This window comes from Lepidochelys kempii, chromosome 2 (assembly GCF_965140285.1).
Source record: "Lepidochelys kempii isolate rLepKem1 chromosome 2, rLepKem1.hap1, whole genome shotgun sequence".
In the NCBI taxonomy this organism is placed as follows: Eukaryota; Metazoa; Chordata; order Testudines; family Cheloniidae; genus Lepidochelys; species Lepidochelys kempii.
Window position 1 is genome coordinate 167918956 of NC_136381.1, and position 19869 is coordinate 167938824.

The 19869-nt window shown below is 40.7% G+C and overlaps 1 protein-coding gene across 10 annotated transcripts in view; it reads right to left on the bottom strand.

The window, feature by feature from the left end:
* Positions 1 to 19869, bottom strand: part of IKZF1 (IKAROS family zinc finger 1) — a 103133-nt gene that overhangs the window by 26155 nt on the left and 57109 nt on the right. For 3 of the 10 annotated variants that reach the window (XM_073332720.2, XM_073332717.2, XM_073332716.2), the window contains exons 4-7: positions 13401 to 13460; positions 10804 to 11064; positions 3343 to 3510; positions 506 to 631 (exon numbers count right to left, since the gene is read on the bottom strand). In XM_073332720.2, the coding sequence (XP_073188821.1) occupies positions 506 to 631; positions 3343 to 3510; positions 10804 to 11064; positions 13401 to 13460 (615 nt within the window). Of the gene's footprint in view, positions 1 to 505; positions 632 to 1298; positions 1417 to 3342; positions 3511 to 10803; positions 11065 to 13400; positions 13461 to 19869 lie in introns of those variants that run through there. The other 7 variants (XM_073332721.2, XM_073332719.2, XM_073332718.2 and 4 more) reach the window with 3 other exon arrangements.

Sequence of the window (19869 nt, forward strand, 5' to 3'; positions counted from 1 at the left end):
CCAAAGTGTGCATTTCACAGTAAATTAGCTCTAAATGACTTCTTGGCAGTGGAATTACCTTTTTAACAAGAGTTTGTATCCCTGAGTATCGTAATCGATAGGACTCAAAATAAATAGGAAAGTTCCAGCCCTATGAGTTGGGATAACTATGCTTTAGCCTGCACAGCTGGTGAGCTAAGGAATTCCAAGTCTTGTAGCTGGTTACCTGAAGGTGTTGTTTCTAGATGTAAAAGCCAAAATTAGCCTTCATACCTTAGCTTGATTGTTTTAGATTGGAGCAAAGAAAACAAGAAAACTCAATATTGATTAAGTACAACAATAGTTCCAACTAATTATCTGTCTACCCAGACAGAGATGGAAATATATATCCAAAAATCTGTTCAGTGGTGGTACTGTAATGGATAGTTACACTTCCCAGATAGCTCAACTGGACCATCCCCTAGTAATTAATGAGTGACAGGAGGGTACTGGTTCCAGGATTACCCTTTCTGCTTTTCACTCCTACCTGGATACAAGCTGCCTGAGAGGCTCATGGTTTGCAGGTAATTGTGGCAGCGTTCTTTATGTTCTTCTAATGAGCTGCGCTGTTTATAGCTTCGGCCACAGTATCCACATTTGTGAGGTTTGCCAACTGCAGAAAACACAATTTAGCGAATGAGTGAAATTAAGTATCTGACAGAATAATAATGATAACAACAGGAAATCATTCGTGCTGTGACTATCTACAGCCAACGCTCAATGGAGTATTTGGGGCCTCTCAAAACAACAATGAAAATTTAGTTATATTCTCTAATTTAAAGACCAGGTCCTCAGCTGGTACAAACTAGCATAGCTCCACTGAAATCAATGGAACTACCCTGATTTACACCAGCCGAGGAATCTGGCCTTAAATCTTCAAAACTAGGGCAATCTTAGTTCCCCCACACATTTTGTGTGTCATTGGGCCTGATTGGTTTTCTTCTCTGCTTTGGAACTGGTCTAAATATCTGAGGGCAAAGTATGATATCAAATAGAATTTTGTCTTGGTGAGTGGTGGCATGCAACAGCAAAATCAGAGAACCACAGAGGCACCAAATACCTCAGACAAATGTTATCATCATATTTGCAAACATCCTTTAAGTATTCAGTTTGCTGGGTTTTGTAAAATAAAGATTTGCATATTGATAATGATTTCTTTAAAGTTAAAGGCTTTGCAAAATTCTAGGACATTTGATGGTACAATCCTGGGTTCATAAGTTGAAAATTATCTTGGGATGCTGGGATCCCAATTTCTGGAATTTCAGGGCCTTGGACTCCACCTCTTAGAATGTATTGCATTGGGGAGCTGCCGGTTTGGCACAGAAAGGGTCGCAGCGCTACAAGACTTCCTCCATTCTTTGTCTTATGTGCCTCATCCTTGATGTGGGAAGAATTCTCAGGTTGATGAGGGAAGAACTGTAGGGATGAGAAGGTAATTCAGTCTCCAAGTCCTCTCTGAACAGAGACTGCCAACTGGGGTGACTGTTTTTGTGTAGACCACTGTCCACTAGAGATAGATGAACCAGGTCTGATGCAATGAGAACCAACTCAACCCTATACTTAAAACTAGAACCAAATCCAAATAGATTCTTTTTTTTAGGTTCAAATCAGTCCTGGATAATTTTTATAAAAAATATTTTTATTTTCCTGGTTCTGGCAGAATCCAGAAGCAGAAGCACTGAAATATCATGACAGAGGCTCTGTTTGTGGTATATCTAGCATGACCAAATGCCGAAAGTACTTGGGAATCTTACAACAATGACTGTTCACATGAGATTTCTGACCCAAAATTTATAGACTTATACTAAAAAGACTGGCTAGTTTTGATAAGGAGCTGTACTTTTGGATGGTTATAAAACCTCAACTTTGAGTTTCACTCACCACCACTGTCAGCTAGGAACTGGACTGAGACCATCAACGTATTTGCATACAATGATGTCACTTTAGTAATCATAATAATATTGTATATTTATATAGTGTCTCATATCCTAAAGAATCTCAAAACTTTATTCAAACTGTATAGAAATCACTTCACCCATATCTGGGATGGAATGCTACAGCTGCTAAATAGCATAAAGGACAACACAATACTTGTTTGGAGAGGAAGTGAAGAGGAATACTGTATCTCCTTGAAATGGCAATTTTAGATAAGCAGAATGCCTATATTCCCAGTTCAGAAAAAAATCCCTATGCAGGATATCATTTAAGCACGTGCTTAAGTCCCACTGAAATCAAGGAGCTTAAGCACATGTTTAATATTAAGCTTGTGCTTAAATGGTTTCCTGAATTAGGACCTGATATAGGCAGAATCCAAAGGGAATTTGATTTGGACACCTGGGAGAACATCTCTTACAAACAGAGTAATCTTTAGTGGTCAGGTTTTCACCTCATATAAAAAATGGCACTTCCAGAGCCTGCTACCACCATACAGGGCTATTGGCTGAATGCTAACTTTTTTACATCACTTCTGGAAGCACAAGGGGTTTCCCGTGGAGGCCTCCTATCCAAATACTGACCAGGAGAATTCCAGCTTAACTTGTGAAATCTGATAAAATCGCAGCCCCAGCTGGCATGGTTGCAGACACTTTTAATGGTGTGGGTATCATTTGGGATTTGCTCTCAGAAGGAGAGTGATGCTGTGACCTTTTTAAACATTGAGAAGCCTTGTTAAATGAAAAGGTAGATATAAGCACAAGCATGAATATTTTAGAAAATATTTATCCAGGCTTCCATATTAGAGTCTTTTTATTTAAGAAATAACAACCCCCACCTGAAACCTCTACGAGTAGAATGCAGCACACAACATATGTTATGCGCAGTGGGTGAAATTAACCTCATATTTAGAGAGCCAGCACCAAGCCTATGCATTACTCAAACCTTCTTTTGAGGGATTAAGTGGGACTTCACTGGTGCAGAAGCCTTAGGCAGGCTCCGCACCATGGTGCATTTCACTTGAATCATGCAGCCCTTATTCATGCAAGTAGTCCCACGAAAGGGATTGCTCACCTAAGGGTTGAAATATCAGACTCTAACGTGGGAATTTCCAACTAGCCTGGTGCCAAGAAGTAAAGAAAAGCTGATTATTTGGAGTTGCTAAAATAAGCAGAGTTTAGCAGCTTCTGATGAGGCATCCTTACTGCTCAAACACTGCAGCTACACACTTTTTGTTCACGTCACAAGTTGGTTAAGCCTGAAGGGAGTCTACCTGCATCCTGACCCAAGCAGCCATTGGAGACATGGCGGCAGTGAGCACGCACACAACTCCTGGCCTGACCTGGAAGTGAGCGAACTTTGTCCAGAAAGTGCTTGGATGTAGTTACTTACCAGAATGAGTCCTCAGGTGGCCCGTGAGGGCATCCCTGCGTCGGCAGGCATAGTTGCACAAGTGACATTTAAAGGGTTTTTCGCCTGAATGCAACTTTATGTGGCGGAGGAGGTTGCCTTTCTGAGTAAAGGAGGCTCCACACTGACTGCAGTGGAAAGGGCGTTCCCCTATGAGGAGAAGGAGAAATATGTGAGAACAAAAATCTTACACAGTAACAAGAAAAAGATTTCAGTGAGAAAGTTGTTTTCTCACTGGTGCTCTATGACTTCCACCGGCTGCAGGTTTGATATAACATGAGGCTTTCAGACTAAACCTGCCAGTTTCTTAACGCTTCACTGGCTGGGTCAATTTGATCTGAAAATCTAATTTTTTTTTTCTAAATCAGAATGGCACATCACAATGCAAATTCAAACTCATTTAAATAAAGTGACTGCAACATTTTGTGTTGAAGAGCCACTCTTCCTGATCAGCAGTTTTGGAATAAACCAATATCCAATTTTGCATGTTGTGGCATTTGGTGGGGTTTTTAATGTGGCTTTTTTCAAAGGGTCTTTAAAATATGCCACTGAAGCAGCAAAATAAAAAGGAAACTCATTAAAAATGCATTTCAGGATCACAAGTTCATTTCAGCGTTACATTCTTATATTTAAATGAAAGGCACTTCATTATAACAGTTATAATAACTTCTTTTCATTTACATTTTCCCTGTATTTTCCCTTTCAATTTCTTCTCCATTACCTGTCTGTCCCTAAGCAGCCAAATCAGGAAAGAGACAGAGAAAGAGAGAGAGAAAAAAGTAAAATGAGAAGTTAAGACAGTGTAAAGGAAACCCTGTACCTGCCATACAAACGTCCTGACCCTCCTCTGGCAGGATATTAACATAGGAGTTATATTAATGTGCTTTTCTCCACTTCAGGAAAAAAAACACACACAACCCTTTAGGAAGCACAGTCATTTGTCTAACTTGGTACACTTTATCAAGGGAGCAAGTCAGCTTGCTCATACAAAGATGCAAATATGGCTTTGGTGTTGGTTTTTTGTTGTTGTTTTGGTTTGTTTTTTGGTACTGCTCTTTGAAGTTGTTATACTCTTTTGGTTTGGAGGGATGTGATTTTTTATAATCTCTGGTAAATGTGATCTGTGTTTCGAGTTGCACCAAATGGTTGGATTAGATGGGACAATTTACATAAGAAAGAAATCCAGTGTATCATTCCCCCCAATTCCTTCCGTCATTCCCTTTTGCTGTAAGAAATAGTCCCTGAGTCTGATGTCAAACCAGCCTTTGAAACTAATTTTCTGACATCTGTTTGTCCTAAGCGAAAACTAAAATAATGATAAGTCAGCTAATGTTTAAGGGATAAATCAGAATTGATCTTCTTTTTGAATGACGGTTTTGTCCAATACAAAAGAACAACACATGATTAAAAAAAGTTAAACCAGTAAATGCTTCCTTTCCCCCCAACCCATATGAACATCTCTTGTTATCTTGCACATTTGGAAACAACTAGCTTGCATGTGTGAGCATACAAAAACAAGCTATAACCATTCTCGTTATTGAGTAATATGGTTAGAAAGCTCAGAAACAAACAGATAAAAGGGAAGCACAATCTGACCTATGGAGAAGCCTTTGCTCGGCTGATCTCTATAATCAGGATCACATCCTTTAACATTCAAATATGGGCTAATGGGAGGCTATTTTGTGAAAAGGAGTGTTTGACCAAGTGTCCTCTGGTATGTCTAGATCTCCCAGTTTAGGAAATAAGTCCCTGTCTTCATCATGACCCAGATCTTTAACAGTATTTAGGCATCTAAACTCCCATTGATTTCAATGAGATGCCTAACTACCACTGAGGATCTGGGCCCAAGAAACTTTAAGGGACAGATTCTCAGCTGGTGTAAAATGGTGCAGCTCCATTGAAGTCTGAGGAGCTATTCCTCCAGGGTTGTACCATATGATCTCTTGAGAAGAAGCTGTTTACACTAGGTTTTGCAAAGAACTGAGCAGTTATTGGCGTCTGCCTCTGGTTTGTGTTCTCTACATCTTTGTAGCAGTTAATAGGTAAGATATTTTTTAGGGTGGAGTGAAACAGTGACTGAGAAGCCAGTTCTCACTGACAGTCACAAATAGAGAGGAAACAGTTAATTCTTACTAAGCAGCTTTTCTATCATTCATTTCCATTAGTTTTACTCAGAGAAGCAAAAGAGGAGAAAATAAGGACAATAAAAGCATGCAGGGAGAGGCATGTAGAGTAAGAACGAAAAGTGTCTCCAACCTACAGCTCTCATAATGACAGGGTGAAACCTTGCATTGGGCAGGAAAGGCAGACAGCTGGAGAATTTGAACTGAAAATGATGTGTACTCTATAATACTACAGAACTCAAAATGGGAGCATATATTAGGAAATCAATACTCAAGTCACCGTATTACAACAACTGAAAATACATCTGCACTAAAAGACAGCTAATTCATGTATATTTTCTCCCAATACCCACGTTGCCCACTCTACAGCTATGGGGTGGCAAAAGCATGTATTCAATATGGGACCTAAACAGACCAAACAACCTTCAACAAGAATGGCAAACCAGCCTAGGATATATCTGGGGCTATCACTGGCTCTGAGCATCTCCCACAGAATGAGAGAGAGACACCAGATCTCGGAAAGTAAAATTTGTCTTTTTACTTGAGTAATCTGGTTTAACTGTTCTCTGATTTCCTGCTCTGCACAGCACTATTCTTCCTGGGTAAAATTCAGCTCATGTGGAGGGCCAACAAGGCCTAGGTGCCATTTAAGTCCCACTTAAGTGTTAGTGGCCCAAGCTAGCTCTCAATGTAGAGGTGAATTTCATTCCCCCTTGAGAAAAGTTTATCATCTCCTCCTTACTTGCAATTGTTTCATCCCTAATAAAAGGTTCCTTATTGCAGGTGCACCCACATACACACTCTCAGTGCTATCCTCTATCCCAGTGGTTTTCCATCTTTTTTCATTTGCGGACCCCTAAAAATTTTCAAATGGAGGTGCAGACGCCTTTGGAAATCTTAGACATAATCATGGACATGAACCCCAGGTTGAAAACCACTGTTGTACGGTAACAACCACCTTTTGCGGACCCCTTAGACATAATCTACGGACCTGCTGGGACTGTGGACCACAGGTTGAAAACCACTGCTCTAACCACTGGCACAAACCAGCTCCTGTGTAGATAGGTGCCGGGCCTTATTCCTTACACAGGTCCTTCAAGGCATTTCAATCCTGACCTGCAACAATCCTTGCCAGGACATTTTGCCAATCACACCCTATTATGGGGAGGATCCTGAGAGGTGTGAAACACCTGCAGTTCCTTTTGGCTTCAATGAGAGTTGCAGATGCTCAAGTAAGTTTCAAGATCAGGCCATATATGTTCTTTTAATGAGCTAGAAAAATGAGGACTCTGTTGAGATGGCCACAGCCCTCCGCATTTGTGACTTTAGCTAAGATTTTAGACTCAGGTCTTGACAGGTGAAAGTCTAGTGCCCTAATGCACCGTGCCACCCTACCTTCTTACTGGATAATGTGTATGAACCCTTTAAATGATCAATAGCAGGGGGTAGCAGATATGGTGATGGCTGTGTGCTTCTGACACCTAGCTAGGGAGACAGTGATCAAATACAGGACTACCAGTGACTTTGGCTAAGGGATTCCAAAATAGCACAGACCGGTATGGCAAGTTAACCATGAGCCCATGCTCAGGGGTCTCAAAATCAGCAAACATGAATTTTTCATTTTAAAAGTGCTTTCCTAAAAATTTAACATGAAAGGAACAATAGGCTGAATATCATCAACCACCTAACAGATGGGGGGGGGGGGTCAGATAGTCATGAGTGGAATCCTTTTCTACAATAAGGAGAAGCTGGTAACAATATAGGTGAGTAGTCGGGGTTTTACAGCTACTTGCATACAGGAGTGGGCAGAAAACATCAGGTGCTACTCTGCATATCTACACGTGGCAGGTGTTTTCATTAGAAGTAATTATGTCTTATCAGGCCAGGCAGTCATCATATTTTGGCGTTTTAGTGTGCCGGGTTTTATTCATTTATCAAATATTTATTTAAGAGCACTTCACTGGATATGCAGGTTTTACATGAATTAACAGCAAAGTAATTCATTTGCAAGGCTTATTCCCTCATCAGGCACATATTGAAATGGGCTTCAGCATAGTGAGTTAAATGTCTTTAATAGTGTATCCCATTTCCACTTTAATTTTCACAGCAGACCTGAAAGGGAAGATGGTTACTACTATTTCCCTATGACATCCCTTTAATTTAGAATGGCCCAGCCTGATCCTGAACACCTTCTCCAATTCCTGCACAAGGTGAGCGCCAATGGACTTCAGCAGATTTACTTGCAAAAGGAGTTCAGCATCAGACCCTGTTCAAAGCAATGACTTTATCTGACAGGCTGGCAAGACAATTAAGGAACCTAACTTTAGAACTTTAGTTTTATTAAAAATCAAAAAAGATGTAGGTAGTACTGAGTGCATTAAAGCATGCATTGCATTTTCCACACCAATCTACATGTTGTATACTTTACTTGCATACAGGGGGTCAAATTAAGAATCCTACAGGTGGTGTTGTACTGTACAGAGGAGCAACACTCCATTGGGAGTTCTTGGAGGTCTTGGGCCTAATGCTGCCTTGCCTTGCATGCTGGGTATCCATTTACACCTGTGCAAAAGTGAGTGCAAATTTGCCAGTCTAGTTTAGTAACATTTTACACTCACTCTGCGTAGATGTAAATGACTCCACCAGCTGCAAGGCAGAGAAGACTTGGGCTCACTATGTACGTGCTAGGCAAAAGCAGATATGCTTCCAGGAAAGTTGAGACTGAGGTGTGCTCAGAGGCAGTCCTTGCTAGGCCATTTTGAAAGGTATGGTATACAGTCCACCCAGCACTGCTTGCTGGACACTGTCTGGTATATGGAGATAGGCAAAGCTGTGTCCACAACTTCACCTTGGCCAGACATGCCCCAGGTGGCTTATATACCACTGTCATCAGTATAACCTCCATTAACACCCCTGGTCTTCAGAAACTTCAGTGAGTATCTCCCCTCCCTCACCACCTACCCGTTGCATCATACTTTTAGCAAATGATGAATTAGCTTCATAATGCAAGTAGCTTTATACTACAGTCAGAAGCCTTGGGCTGACCAAAAAACAGAGCTACTTGCATATTACATGTTCATAAAAATAGCTATCTGGCAAAACAATAGAATGTTCTTCTGTCTTCAAATTCCATAGTAAGTCACAACATTCTGTTTCAATTCATGCAACACTACCTTCTTTATACCATTATATGCATAAACCAAATGGGTCTGTCAAAAGAACTCTTGTGGACATTTTATCAATTTTTAAAGAACTACACTTTAACATTCAATAAAAGAAAAAGCCGCCAAACCCTTTACTACCGCTATGAAGTACATTGCAGTATCACACTTTCAATAATTTTTCATTGCTTTTCCAATAAAGATACAAAACATCTGCTTTTCCCTTAGAGAAGGCTATATTGTATCTAATTTAATCACACAGTGTTTTGAAATAGGTAAGTGTTACAACATTTCTAAACATCATCATGACCATTTCTTATCATCTCTATTCAGTATTATGCTAGAGTACAGTTCACGACTGTAGCTTGGACAGTTGCATTTAAAATGATAAACACTAGAGTTGGAAAGGTTATTCTGGGTCATTTTATGCATGCTCCCCAGTTAGTGCATTATTGTTCTCTACTTTGAACCCACAAGCATTTTATTTAACCTCCTCCTGAATAACTCTAGGGAAGTTGTTTCCACAATTTTCTTGGTAAACAATTCTATTGGCTACTTTGTTTCACTAGTACACAGGCTAGTACTGCTGGTTCCATCATTCTTAATAACTGCTTCCCCTCTTCAAGTATTTGTGCAAAATTGTCACATCCCTTCTTTTAAGCAGCATAATTTATCAAGGTAACAACAATTGGAAACTCCAAGGCTGAATTCGTCCCTTTGATACCCAAGAAACTGGGCTACAATTTTAGGCTCTGATCCTGAAACTGACTACATACAGCTCATCCCCATGCCTGTGCCAAGCAGCACTGAGTTCAAGGTGACCTGTCCCCAGGCACAGTCAGTGGCAGGATCGTGCCCTTAGACTTTACTTTTTACTTTACTTTTACTTTTAGGCGTTATGATCATTAGTTCTTACGCTCTTTGAGGCTCTTTAGAACAAGAGAACCCAGGCAGAAGATCTACAGCATCGTGATAATGAAAAGCTACCATTTATGAAAAAACAACTTCATTCCATGTCTCTCTGAAGTCCTAGTGGAACTCCTTCAGAATCAATTCTCGCTGATGATCATTATAATAGGCTTTTATTTTGTAAAGCGTCTGCAGTGAAATCAATTCTGGTTGCTTTCAGACCTTATTAGAAATTATGAAAAAAGATTCTTAGACTTGTAATTTACTTAATTTGTGGCACTGATCATTTTAATAGCATGATCTTCTTGCAATGTTGGAAACAGAAGAACAGTGTTCACTTAACAGTGCAAAACCATTCAGAAAATGTTCTTGTAATTTTGCCTACATTTTAAAAAAAAAAATGAACCATGTCAAGTTAGTTTAGGGATGCCTTTGGAATCGATGTTTGTAAGTAGGATAATTTACCATTGTTGATGGTGTAATGGAATCAGTGAAACTGTTATGTAAGTCTCATGTCAGTTATACCAGGGGTTCTCAACCTTTTTCTTTCTGAGACCCCTCCCCCCAACATGCTATAAAAACTCCACGGCCCATCTGTGCCACAGCAACTGGTTTTCTGCATACAAAAGCAAGGGTGCAGCAAGCAGGGCAACTGCCTGAGGGCCTACACCATAGCAAAGCTAAATTGCTCAGGCTCCGGCTTCAGCCCCATGCGATGGGGTTTTGGGTTTCTGCCCTAGGGCCCCAGCAAGTCTAATGCTGGCCCTGCTTGGCAGACCCCCTGAAACCTGCTCGGGGCCTTCCTCGGACCCCGGACCCATCGTTGAGAACCACTGAGTTATATGATAGCATATCAGAGGGGTAGCCGTGTTAGTCTGGATCTGTAAAAGCGGCAAAGAGTCCTGTGGCACCTTATAGACTAACAGACACATGCTCCAATACGTCTGTTAGTCTATAAGGTGCCACAGGACTCTTTGCCGCTTTTATGATAGCATATGTTAGTGCTGAACCCTTAAACCATGGGTTCCTTTTCAATTTCAGACTTTCTAGGATGGAATCAATTGACTTTAGGGGGAATCTTGCTTCATTTCAAAGTCAGAATGGAATGGCTCAGTAACACAGTTTCAAATGCTTAAGGAAGCTGCATTGACATATAAAAGGGAACATGCTCCCAACACTCATAAAATAAGTCTTTTCCTATTTATATGGCCATTTCTTGGCCCTAAAGGAAAAACTATGCCAGGCCTTACCAGTGTGGCTTCTTTTGTGAACCATGAGCACATTGGGACCGATGCAAATTATCCCACAGATATCACATTTTAGCTTTCCGTTAGGAAGTCGAATGCCTCCAACTCCTGACATAGCTTTGCTGCCTGGGCCATTGTGTGAGCCATTCATTTTCTCTCCAGAGGCATCAAGCATTCGTAAATCCTCCGCACATTCTTCCCCATTCATTTCACAGGCACGCCCATTCTCTTCATCACTCTGAGTCTCTATTTTAATATTACTGGCTGAAAAAAACAATACAGGATGCCACTCAGTTTTGTTACAAAAGAAACATAGTGGCAAAGAAACAATCAAATCAAAGAAGAAAACTTCTAAACAGAATGTACAATATACCTAGGCACAGAAACCAGTGATATGGAGACATTTTTATGTGCAACGTGGTGAGTTCTGTGACATATGGAATAATGTGCAATGGATACCAGTAACCAAACATAAGATGATTAAGGCTTTCAGATTTCCGCAGCTATAATATCTGCATCGTCAATCCAAATGAAATGGAAGGAGAGTAATTATGAATCCATATTGTTTGGACACCAAATAGTGAAAATGAGTACCCATCAAAGATAATGGATGCCATTAAAAAATACATTTGCCACTCTCTATCCTCGATAGCCTTACCAAGACACCTCTTCTTCTGTGAATAGGAAGAGATTGAGGGTTGTACCGTTCTTGAATCTACATACTGATTGATTATTTGTCACTATGGAAGGAGACAGCATGGCAGTGGGAAAGAAGAGGATTCAGGCACAGATGAAGAAACCAAAGAGTGAGAGGGAAGAGGCTGAGGCCTCTGGGACTGGAACTGTGATTGAAGTAAAAGGAGTAGGACTCGTGCACTTGGGACAGCATGACTGAATGCTACTGGGTGACAGGAGAAGGTCTCTAGAACCAAGGACAAGTGGTGAGAAGGGGGCCAAGTCAGCAGGAGAAAATAGGAGAATAGTTTAGACCCGATACAGGAACTGGTGGCTGAATGGAGCGGTCCCATACTTAAAACATAGTCACTGTATTCCCCATGCAGGCTGAGTGGATGAGAGAATGGGTTGGCATTATAAAAGAATTGCATCAGAAAATCTGCTTCTTCCTGTTTATCTTAAGTCCCTTTTTTAATGCATGTGAAACTGTGTAATTATTCAGGTAATAAGGGTAAAAAAGGTACTACTGTTTGAATTACATAAATTAATTTCTCTCTTGCTAATATGAATAAACTACAGGTAAAATGTTTGTGTATGATAACTGCCTTTGGCAGCTGCTGCATAGGTGACTGTTATCTTATGTGTACACAGCAAAGACCTGAACCTCTGAGAATTAACCAACTATGGGAGAGGCCTGTAGTCAATTATGATAACTCCATTATTCACTCTTTACCCCTGCACAGGGGTTGTATTATGTTGAATGTAGAGTAATAACCTTTTCATCTTTTTCCTCAATACTACAGCTGGTCAAAATTTTTCTAATTAATTTTATTTGTTGTTGAAAACGAGCCTTTTCTTAAATTGAAAATGATTGTTACAATTGAGGGTTTTTTTTCCAAAAACTTTTATTTTTATCAGCAAAATAAAAGCAATGAAAAAATGTAAATGATTGGCTGAGCACATACCTATTTTCACCAAATCCAGAGCCAGGATTTTCTTCCATTGTAATAACAATGATTTCATATCGACAAGAGATGTAAAAGATGATGCAACAATGACATATATTAAGCCAAGGTCAATAAGGGACAATAGACCTTGATGTTCTTCTAAATATGAAACCAGTTCACCAAACTCTGATCTCTGTTACACCCAACAATTGCACTGAAGTAAAATGATTCCAGTGGGATTGCACAGATGTAATTGATGGTAGAATTTGGCCCAATATATGTATTGCTACAGGATAGTAGTTGAGGACAAAGGAGTTTAGTTTTGGCACTGGTGGGCTGTGCATCTTTTATAGGTCTATAGGGTCATTCTAGATATTTTTAATGTGTTTTTAAGATAAAGCATTTCTATTACATATGCAACCAAAGCCTGGGACAAGTGCACACATTTCCTCTCCAGCTTTCTTCCTAATGAGGAGAATAATTCAGAAGTCCAGAAAAAAATACCACTCACCTCTTAGCAATTTAAAAAACACAACATATTTATACACTACATGACTGGTAATCAGAAGTGATCAGTAGTTTTCTCTAAACTCAGTGGCAGTCAGGAAGCACTCATTTGCAAATGTGACCCCAAAAATGTACTGTCTTGTCACTTGACTGTTTTCAGCCAATCTTGCATCCGCCCTTTTCTCTTGCTTGTAGAAATAAATTATTGAACAAAGTTAGCCTTATTTTTCAAAAATTACAAATTTTTCTGTATTAGCAGACCCAGCCAAATGTGACTTTTAAAACATTTGTATCTACTAAGAGAAAAACTTAATGTGGGGATACAAAAAGAACTAGACCGTTTAAGTCCTTCAAGAGTATATGTAATTAAATGCAGACAAATGTAAATTAGTGAGCACTGAAGTGACGGAAAAAATAAAAGTGCTAAATGGACATGCCCGTCAGTGAATTGAGAGCACACTGTATACTTACAGGAAAAAGATTTGGGAATTATTGCGTGAAAATCTCTAAAGCCTTCAGCCCCATAGGTAGCTGCAACAAAGAAGGCAAACAGAATGCTGGGTTGTGGTACGGCTAGCAGTAAAAGTCAAAGAAGATGATATTATTGCTACAAAAGACATTGCTTACCTAAAAGAGAGGCAGAACTATCACCACAGACATAACACAGAAAAAACACAATATAAAGGAAGGACAGCAGAATGATCGCTAGAAGAATCCTCATGTACATGCGCAGTCATTTCCCTTTGAAAAATGCTGGTTTTCCACAGAGTTCCCCAAGTTCTTGCACATCACCAACATGATTTTGTTTTTATTGAGGCCTTGTCTACACGGGTTTTTCACCACCAGTGTAGCTAAACAGTGTAGCGTAGTTGCACTGATGCATAAACCTAGTGCAGACATACTGTACTGACTTGCGGCAACCTGAGGTGAGCTGCACCATGGCAAATAGTACAAACCAAGGCAATGCTTCTACTACGGCTTTTGCAGTGGTGCACCTGCTTTGGTTTAGCTACACTGGTGGCTAAAAAATCCAGCAAAGACAAGGCCTAATTCCAATCAACTGCACCTATGCAGCCCCATTTATTATAATAGAGTTGCACAGGTAGTCCTGGTTTCAGAGTAGCAGCCGTGTTAGTCTGTATTTGCAAAAAGAAAAGGAGGACTTGTGGCACCTTAGAGACGAACAAATTGCAGAACTTTTATTACTGGGGAAGATGTGAGAGAAGGAAAGAGCCAAGCTTGTCTCTGAGGGAATTTACAGGTCTGGCTGTTAGGAAAATAGATCTCTGCACGAATAAATGGAGCACATTTTTACAGAGTAACTTTTCAGAGTACTTTAATTACTGAAAATAGCCATGGAGGTATAGCGTATCAATGTACTCAACAGGAGCCTGGATGTGTTAGAGCAGGAATAGGGAAGAAAACGAGTGGAAAGGGAGAGTGTTTAACATGAGGGGATGCGGAAAGGAAATTAGTTTAAACGTATTAAAGCAGATTTTTTTAATTGTGATCAATGGCATGGTGTCAGTTTTAAAGTTTTGTCTGAAGCTTTATACTTGGATTGGATTAAATATCAACATTTTCTGTTTCAGTTGGAAGATGAGCCTTGTATGGTCTCCTTCCCTTCTATAGAGGTATTTCTAGTGTCACATCATCTTGTGATGTCACATCATCTGAGCAGGGAGCAGGATTTGTATTTCAGATTTATTGATGCAACAATAAATATTTGATGCTTTATGTTTTCCAGACAACAAAATATGAATTGCCCAGTATTGTACAGATAACCTAACCCAGGCACACTATATGATATATTACTATTATGAAAACCTAGCCCTTCTAACCCAGTCAAACCATTATTCTTTTAATTAATATGCTTAAATTTGGTTAGAGATGACCTTTTAAGCTCCTATACAGGTTGGGCCTGATTCAACACAGTGATACTTCATTTTTACTCTAATGTAATGCCACTGAATTACACCAGCAAAACTCTGGACTAATGTGGTGGTGAATTAGGCTCCAGATACATAAGAGGTTAAATCAGAATCCACTTTCACTGTGATGAATGCATATATTGCACCAATGTGACTGAACTACCAAGTCCCCCAAGAATGATGTGATAAATGCCAAAAGACAATTGCAGGAAAGGCAACTGAAAGGTAAAAGAGGATCTTGCAGATTTTAAGAGACCATGATATTAAGAGAACCATCTATCCAATGTACATCTCCCACAATCCCCAGCTTCCTCACATGGTTCCTCACGGGTCCAAAGCACCTCTGTCTCCTAGCCACATACCAAATCCTTCATCTTCCTACCCCCGACTATTTCCACAATACTGGTATGTAATATCAACCTGCAGCACGTTGGAAACTGCAGATATAAGGACAGACAGCAAATTGAGTTTAATATCAAAGTATATGAGCAGGGCTAATGTAATGATTATTCTATTACTTTTCACATGTGTTTCAACAAAACCTCAATTTTTAAACTGAAATGATGCTGCTGCAAGATTTCCAGTCTGCTGCACAAGAGTGCTGCAGAAATCTAAGAAGCTAGTGGCAGAAGTTACAGGCCCAGCTTTCTGCACAGTGCACAGGGGACTTGGTACGAGCAAAATCTAACTACAGCATAGCAAGTATTAAGGGAAGACAGAGGGATTTTCAGATGATAGAGGTCAGATTTGTGTTTCTCTCTGTGTGTGTACAGAATGCTGTTCAGGATTCTTGTTGGTTTGGAGGAGGAAATCAGGGCTTTTGCTACACAGAGACTGTTTCATACTGTTATGGTGAAGGGGTGGCTGGTGGAGAGGTTGGGTTATTTTTGGCCCTTTGAGAAAAGGATTTGGGACCTGATCCTCAAAGGTATTTAGGTGCCCCATGATCCCCTGGGAGGAGCTGGACAACATGGAGTGAGAAATGAGGGGGTTTGTCATGAATGAAGATTTGACATCTGGGAAGAAGGGGGAGAGAGACCACAATGGGTTGCTTGGGAAACAGGAGGCTCTTAATAGCTGATAGAGGATTTGGCAGTTGAGTCGGGTGTTCGGAACTTTGTCACAGGAAGGGAAAGGAAACACCCACACTCTCCTCTTTTGTTTTCTTCTCTCCTCCTTTTCCCCCTCTCAAGCCACAAGCCATGAAGCTGCAGAATCCGAGCAGACACAGTGCCTCAGTTTGAAGCATCCTTACTGTGCAAGCTGCTTGTTGTAAGGAATCGACTTAGAAATCTTGACTCACTATTCATGGGATGCAGTATAATTTAATAGGTGGAAATCTGAGGCAAAAAGAGTTCTCACTGAGCAATGAAAAAGCCTCTGCTGAAATATAGTCAGGCAAGATCAACAGGCCATTTGTCAGAGAACTTAACTAACTTCTGGTGAAACAGTAAATCCTGCTGTTTACATACTATGACTGTCTCGATCCAGTAAATGTCTGTTTTACATGCTGGATTATAGTTTCTAGTCTAGCTCTGAAATCCCTTTATGCAATCCACATATAAAGAAAGCTACATTTTTTTGCTGGGAGAAGGAACTGCCTTTTTATATGCTATCCTCTCCCTGGGTGTCTGTGCATCAGTTCTTAGAATGGCTTGACTCTAGCCTAAAGACACAAGGCAAAATTTTCAAGAGCCCCATGTGACTTAGGGATCTAGGAGCCTAAGACTCATTGAAAGTCAAAGGGTCTTATGGGCCATTCTTTCAAAACTATTTAGGAGAGTAAGGTGGGAATTATTCAATGGGAATTAGGCACCTATCTGCATCTTTAAGTGCCTAAATAGATTTGAAAATCTGGCCCTAAGTATTTGTCACTTTTGAAAATGGGACTAAGAGTATGTCTGCACTACGAAATTAGGTCGAATTTATAGAAATCGTTTTTTTAGAAATCGGTTTTATATATTCGAGTGTGTGTGAGCCCACAGAAAATGCTCTAAGTGCATTGAGTGCATTAACTCGGCGGAGTGCTTCCACAGTACCAAGACAAGCGTTGACTTCCGGAGTATTGCACTGTGGGTAGCTATCCCACAGCTCCCGCCGTCTCCGCTGCCCATTGGAATTCTGGGTTGAGATCCCAATGCCTGATGGGGCTAAAACTTTGTCGCGGGTGGTTCTGGGTACATATCGTCAGGCCCCCTTCCCTCCCTCCCTCTGTGAAAGCAGCAGCAGACAATCGTTTCACGCCTTTTTTCCTGAGTTACCTGTGCAGATGCCATACCACGGCAAGCATGGAGCCCACTCAGCTCACTGTCACCGTATGTCTTCTGGGTGCTGGCAGACGTGGTACTGCATTACTACACAACAGCAGCAACCCATTGCCTTGTGGCAGCAGACTGTGCAATAGGACTGGTAGCCGTCATCGTCATGTCCGAGGTGCTCCTGGTCGCCTCTGTGAAGTCGATCAGGAGCGCCTGGGCAGACATGGGCTCAGGGACTAAATTTGGAGTGACTTGATCAGGTCATTCTCTTTAGTCCTGCAGTCAGTCCTATTGAACCATCTCATGGTGAGCAGGCAGGTGATATGGATTGCTAGCAGTCCTATTGCATCATCTTCTGCCGGGCAGGCAAGAGATGAGGATGGCTAGCAATCCTATTGTACTATCTTCTGCCAAGCAGCCATGAGATGTGGATGGCATGCAGTCCTTCTGCACTGTCTGCTGCCAGCCAAAGATGTAAAAGATAGATGGAGTGGATCAAAACAAGAAATAGACCAGATTTGTTCTGTACTCATTTGCAAACCCTCCCTCCCCCCGTCTAGGGGACTCATTCCTCTAGGTCACACTGCAGTCACTCACAGAGAAGGTGCAGCAAGGTAAATCTAGCCATGTATCAATCAGAGGCCAGACTAACCTCCTTGTTCTAATAAGAACAATAAATTAGGTGCACCATTTCTTATTGGAATCCTCCGTGAAGTCCTGCCTGAAATACTCCTTGATGTAAAGCCACCCCCTTTTTTTATTTTAACTCCCTGTAAGCCAACCTTGTAAGCCGTGTCGTCAGTCGCCCCTCCCTACGTCAGAGCAACGGCAAACAATCGTGCATCTGAGTTGAGAGTGCTGTCCAGAGCAGTCACAATGGAGCACTCTGGGATAGCTCCCGGAGGCCAATACCGTCTAATTGTGTCCACAGTACCCCAAATTTGACCGGCAAGGCCGATTTAAGCGCTAATCCACTTGTCGGGGTGGAGTAAGGAAATCGATTTTAAGAGCCCTTTAAGTCGAAATAAAGGGCTTCATCGTGTGGACGGGTGCAGGTTTACAGCGATTTAATGCTGCTAAATTCAACCTAAAGTCCTAGTGTAGACCAGGGCTAAACCTCCTAAATCACTTAAGTGCTTTTGAAAATGTTACCCTTATTCTCTTCAGCTGGGATTTTCCAAGGAGTTTATGACGGCAGGGCTAGATTTGCAATGGTATTTAAGTGCCTAAAGATGCAAAGAGATGCCTCGTGAGATACTCAAAAGCACCTAAGCAAATTAGGTGCCCAAGTCACACTGATTTCAATAGGACTTAAGGGTTTACCTTGCTTAGGCACTTTTGAAAATCCCACTAGGGAATCTTCATTTTGTGATACTTAAGGGTATTTGTACACTGCAATTAAAACCCCACGGCTGGCCTGTGCCAACTGACTCAAGCTCGCGGAGCTCAGGATCAGGCATTGTTTAACAGTGGTGCAGATGTTTGGGCTCAGGCTACAGCCCAGATTCTAAGACCCTCCCACCTCGCAGCGTCCTAGAAGTCAATAGCAAAGGAAAGGTCCTTTTGAGTGTTTGGGTTATTTTTTGTGTGTGCAAATTTTGTTTTAATTTGATATTTTAAGGGAAGTTGGAAGTATTCTGCTGCTATCAATTGATGTTTTAATGATAGATTTAAAATACAGCAAGATTTTTGCATGAAGGATACTATAACTGTGCAAGCAGAAGATGGATAAAGCTACAACAGGAGCAAATTGATTTGAATACTGGATTTAAAATGTTGTGCTGAAGAGAATAATATCTATAATACCATCCTTGCTAGGAAATTACAGACAATACTGCTGAAGAAGACAGGAACAGATTATTATTTATTATTTAAAAAATGAACAAGAAAATCAATCCAAGCTTTGAGACAACACATGGAGCGAGACTTTGCTCTCATTCACCCTGGTAAAAGTCTGCCTAAATATAATACTTTCAGTAATTCACATTATTTTATTTTACAAAGATTTTCAAATAAAATCAGAGGTGGTGGGGTTTTTGTTTTGTTTTTTAAAGTGGGGAGGGGTTTTGACTCAGATTGTGATGCTAATTATCCAGCTGAAGTCACAGTAACTTAGTCTGTGACATCACAACGAGTTGCTGTGGAAACAATTTTGCTGTCACAAAGAGGAGCAGTGCTACCGGTGAGGAAGAAGCAGCTGGGTTTATGAATGCCTCCGAAATATCCTTAGTATAACAGACCAAAGGGAGGAAACAATTCACAGAAATACAAGACATACAGGCGAGGCGTTTATCCACAGAATGATTTTCAAAGACGCAAAATTCATGGGCTGGCTTGTAAAATAATGAATGAAGTTTATTCTCTAGTTTGACTTTTTTATTAATAACTCTTTCCCAACCCACGCCCCCCCCCCATGCCTTTTTAAAGTTTTCTCCATGGAGCTCTGAAATGTCTTTTAAAAGGTCTGGGCAGAAGTTAATAACGATAATAATGAGGTTAATAACAATAAGTAATAATAGCTTCAGTCATTCACTTGAAGGAGAAAGTAAAGAAATGTGTGAGTTTCCTTATCTGGATCATTTTTTTTTATGGGGTTGGTCCAGGTAACCAGTTCAAGGGACACAATATGGCCTTGCTAGACTTATCCCAAACTGACTGATTCTTGAATTCCAGAAAAAAGGAGATGAGGCCAAATTGTTTTAAAAGTAGCCTGTGATTTTACACGTGCAGTTATTGCACTTGCATGTACCA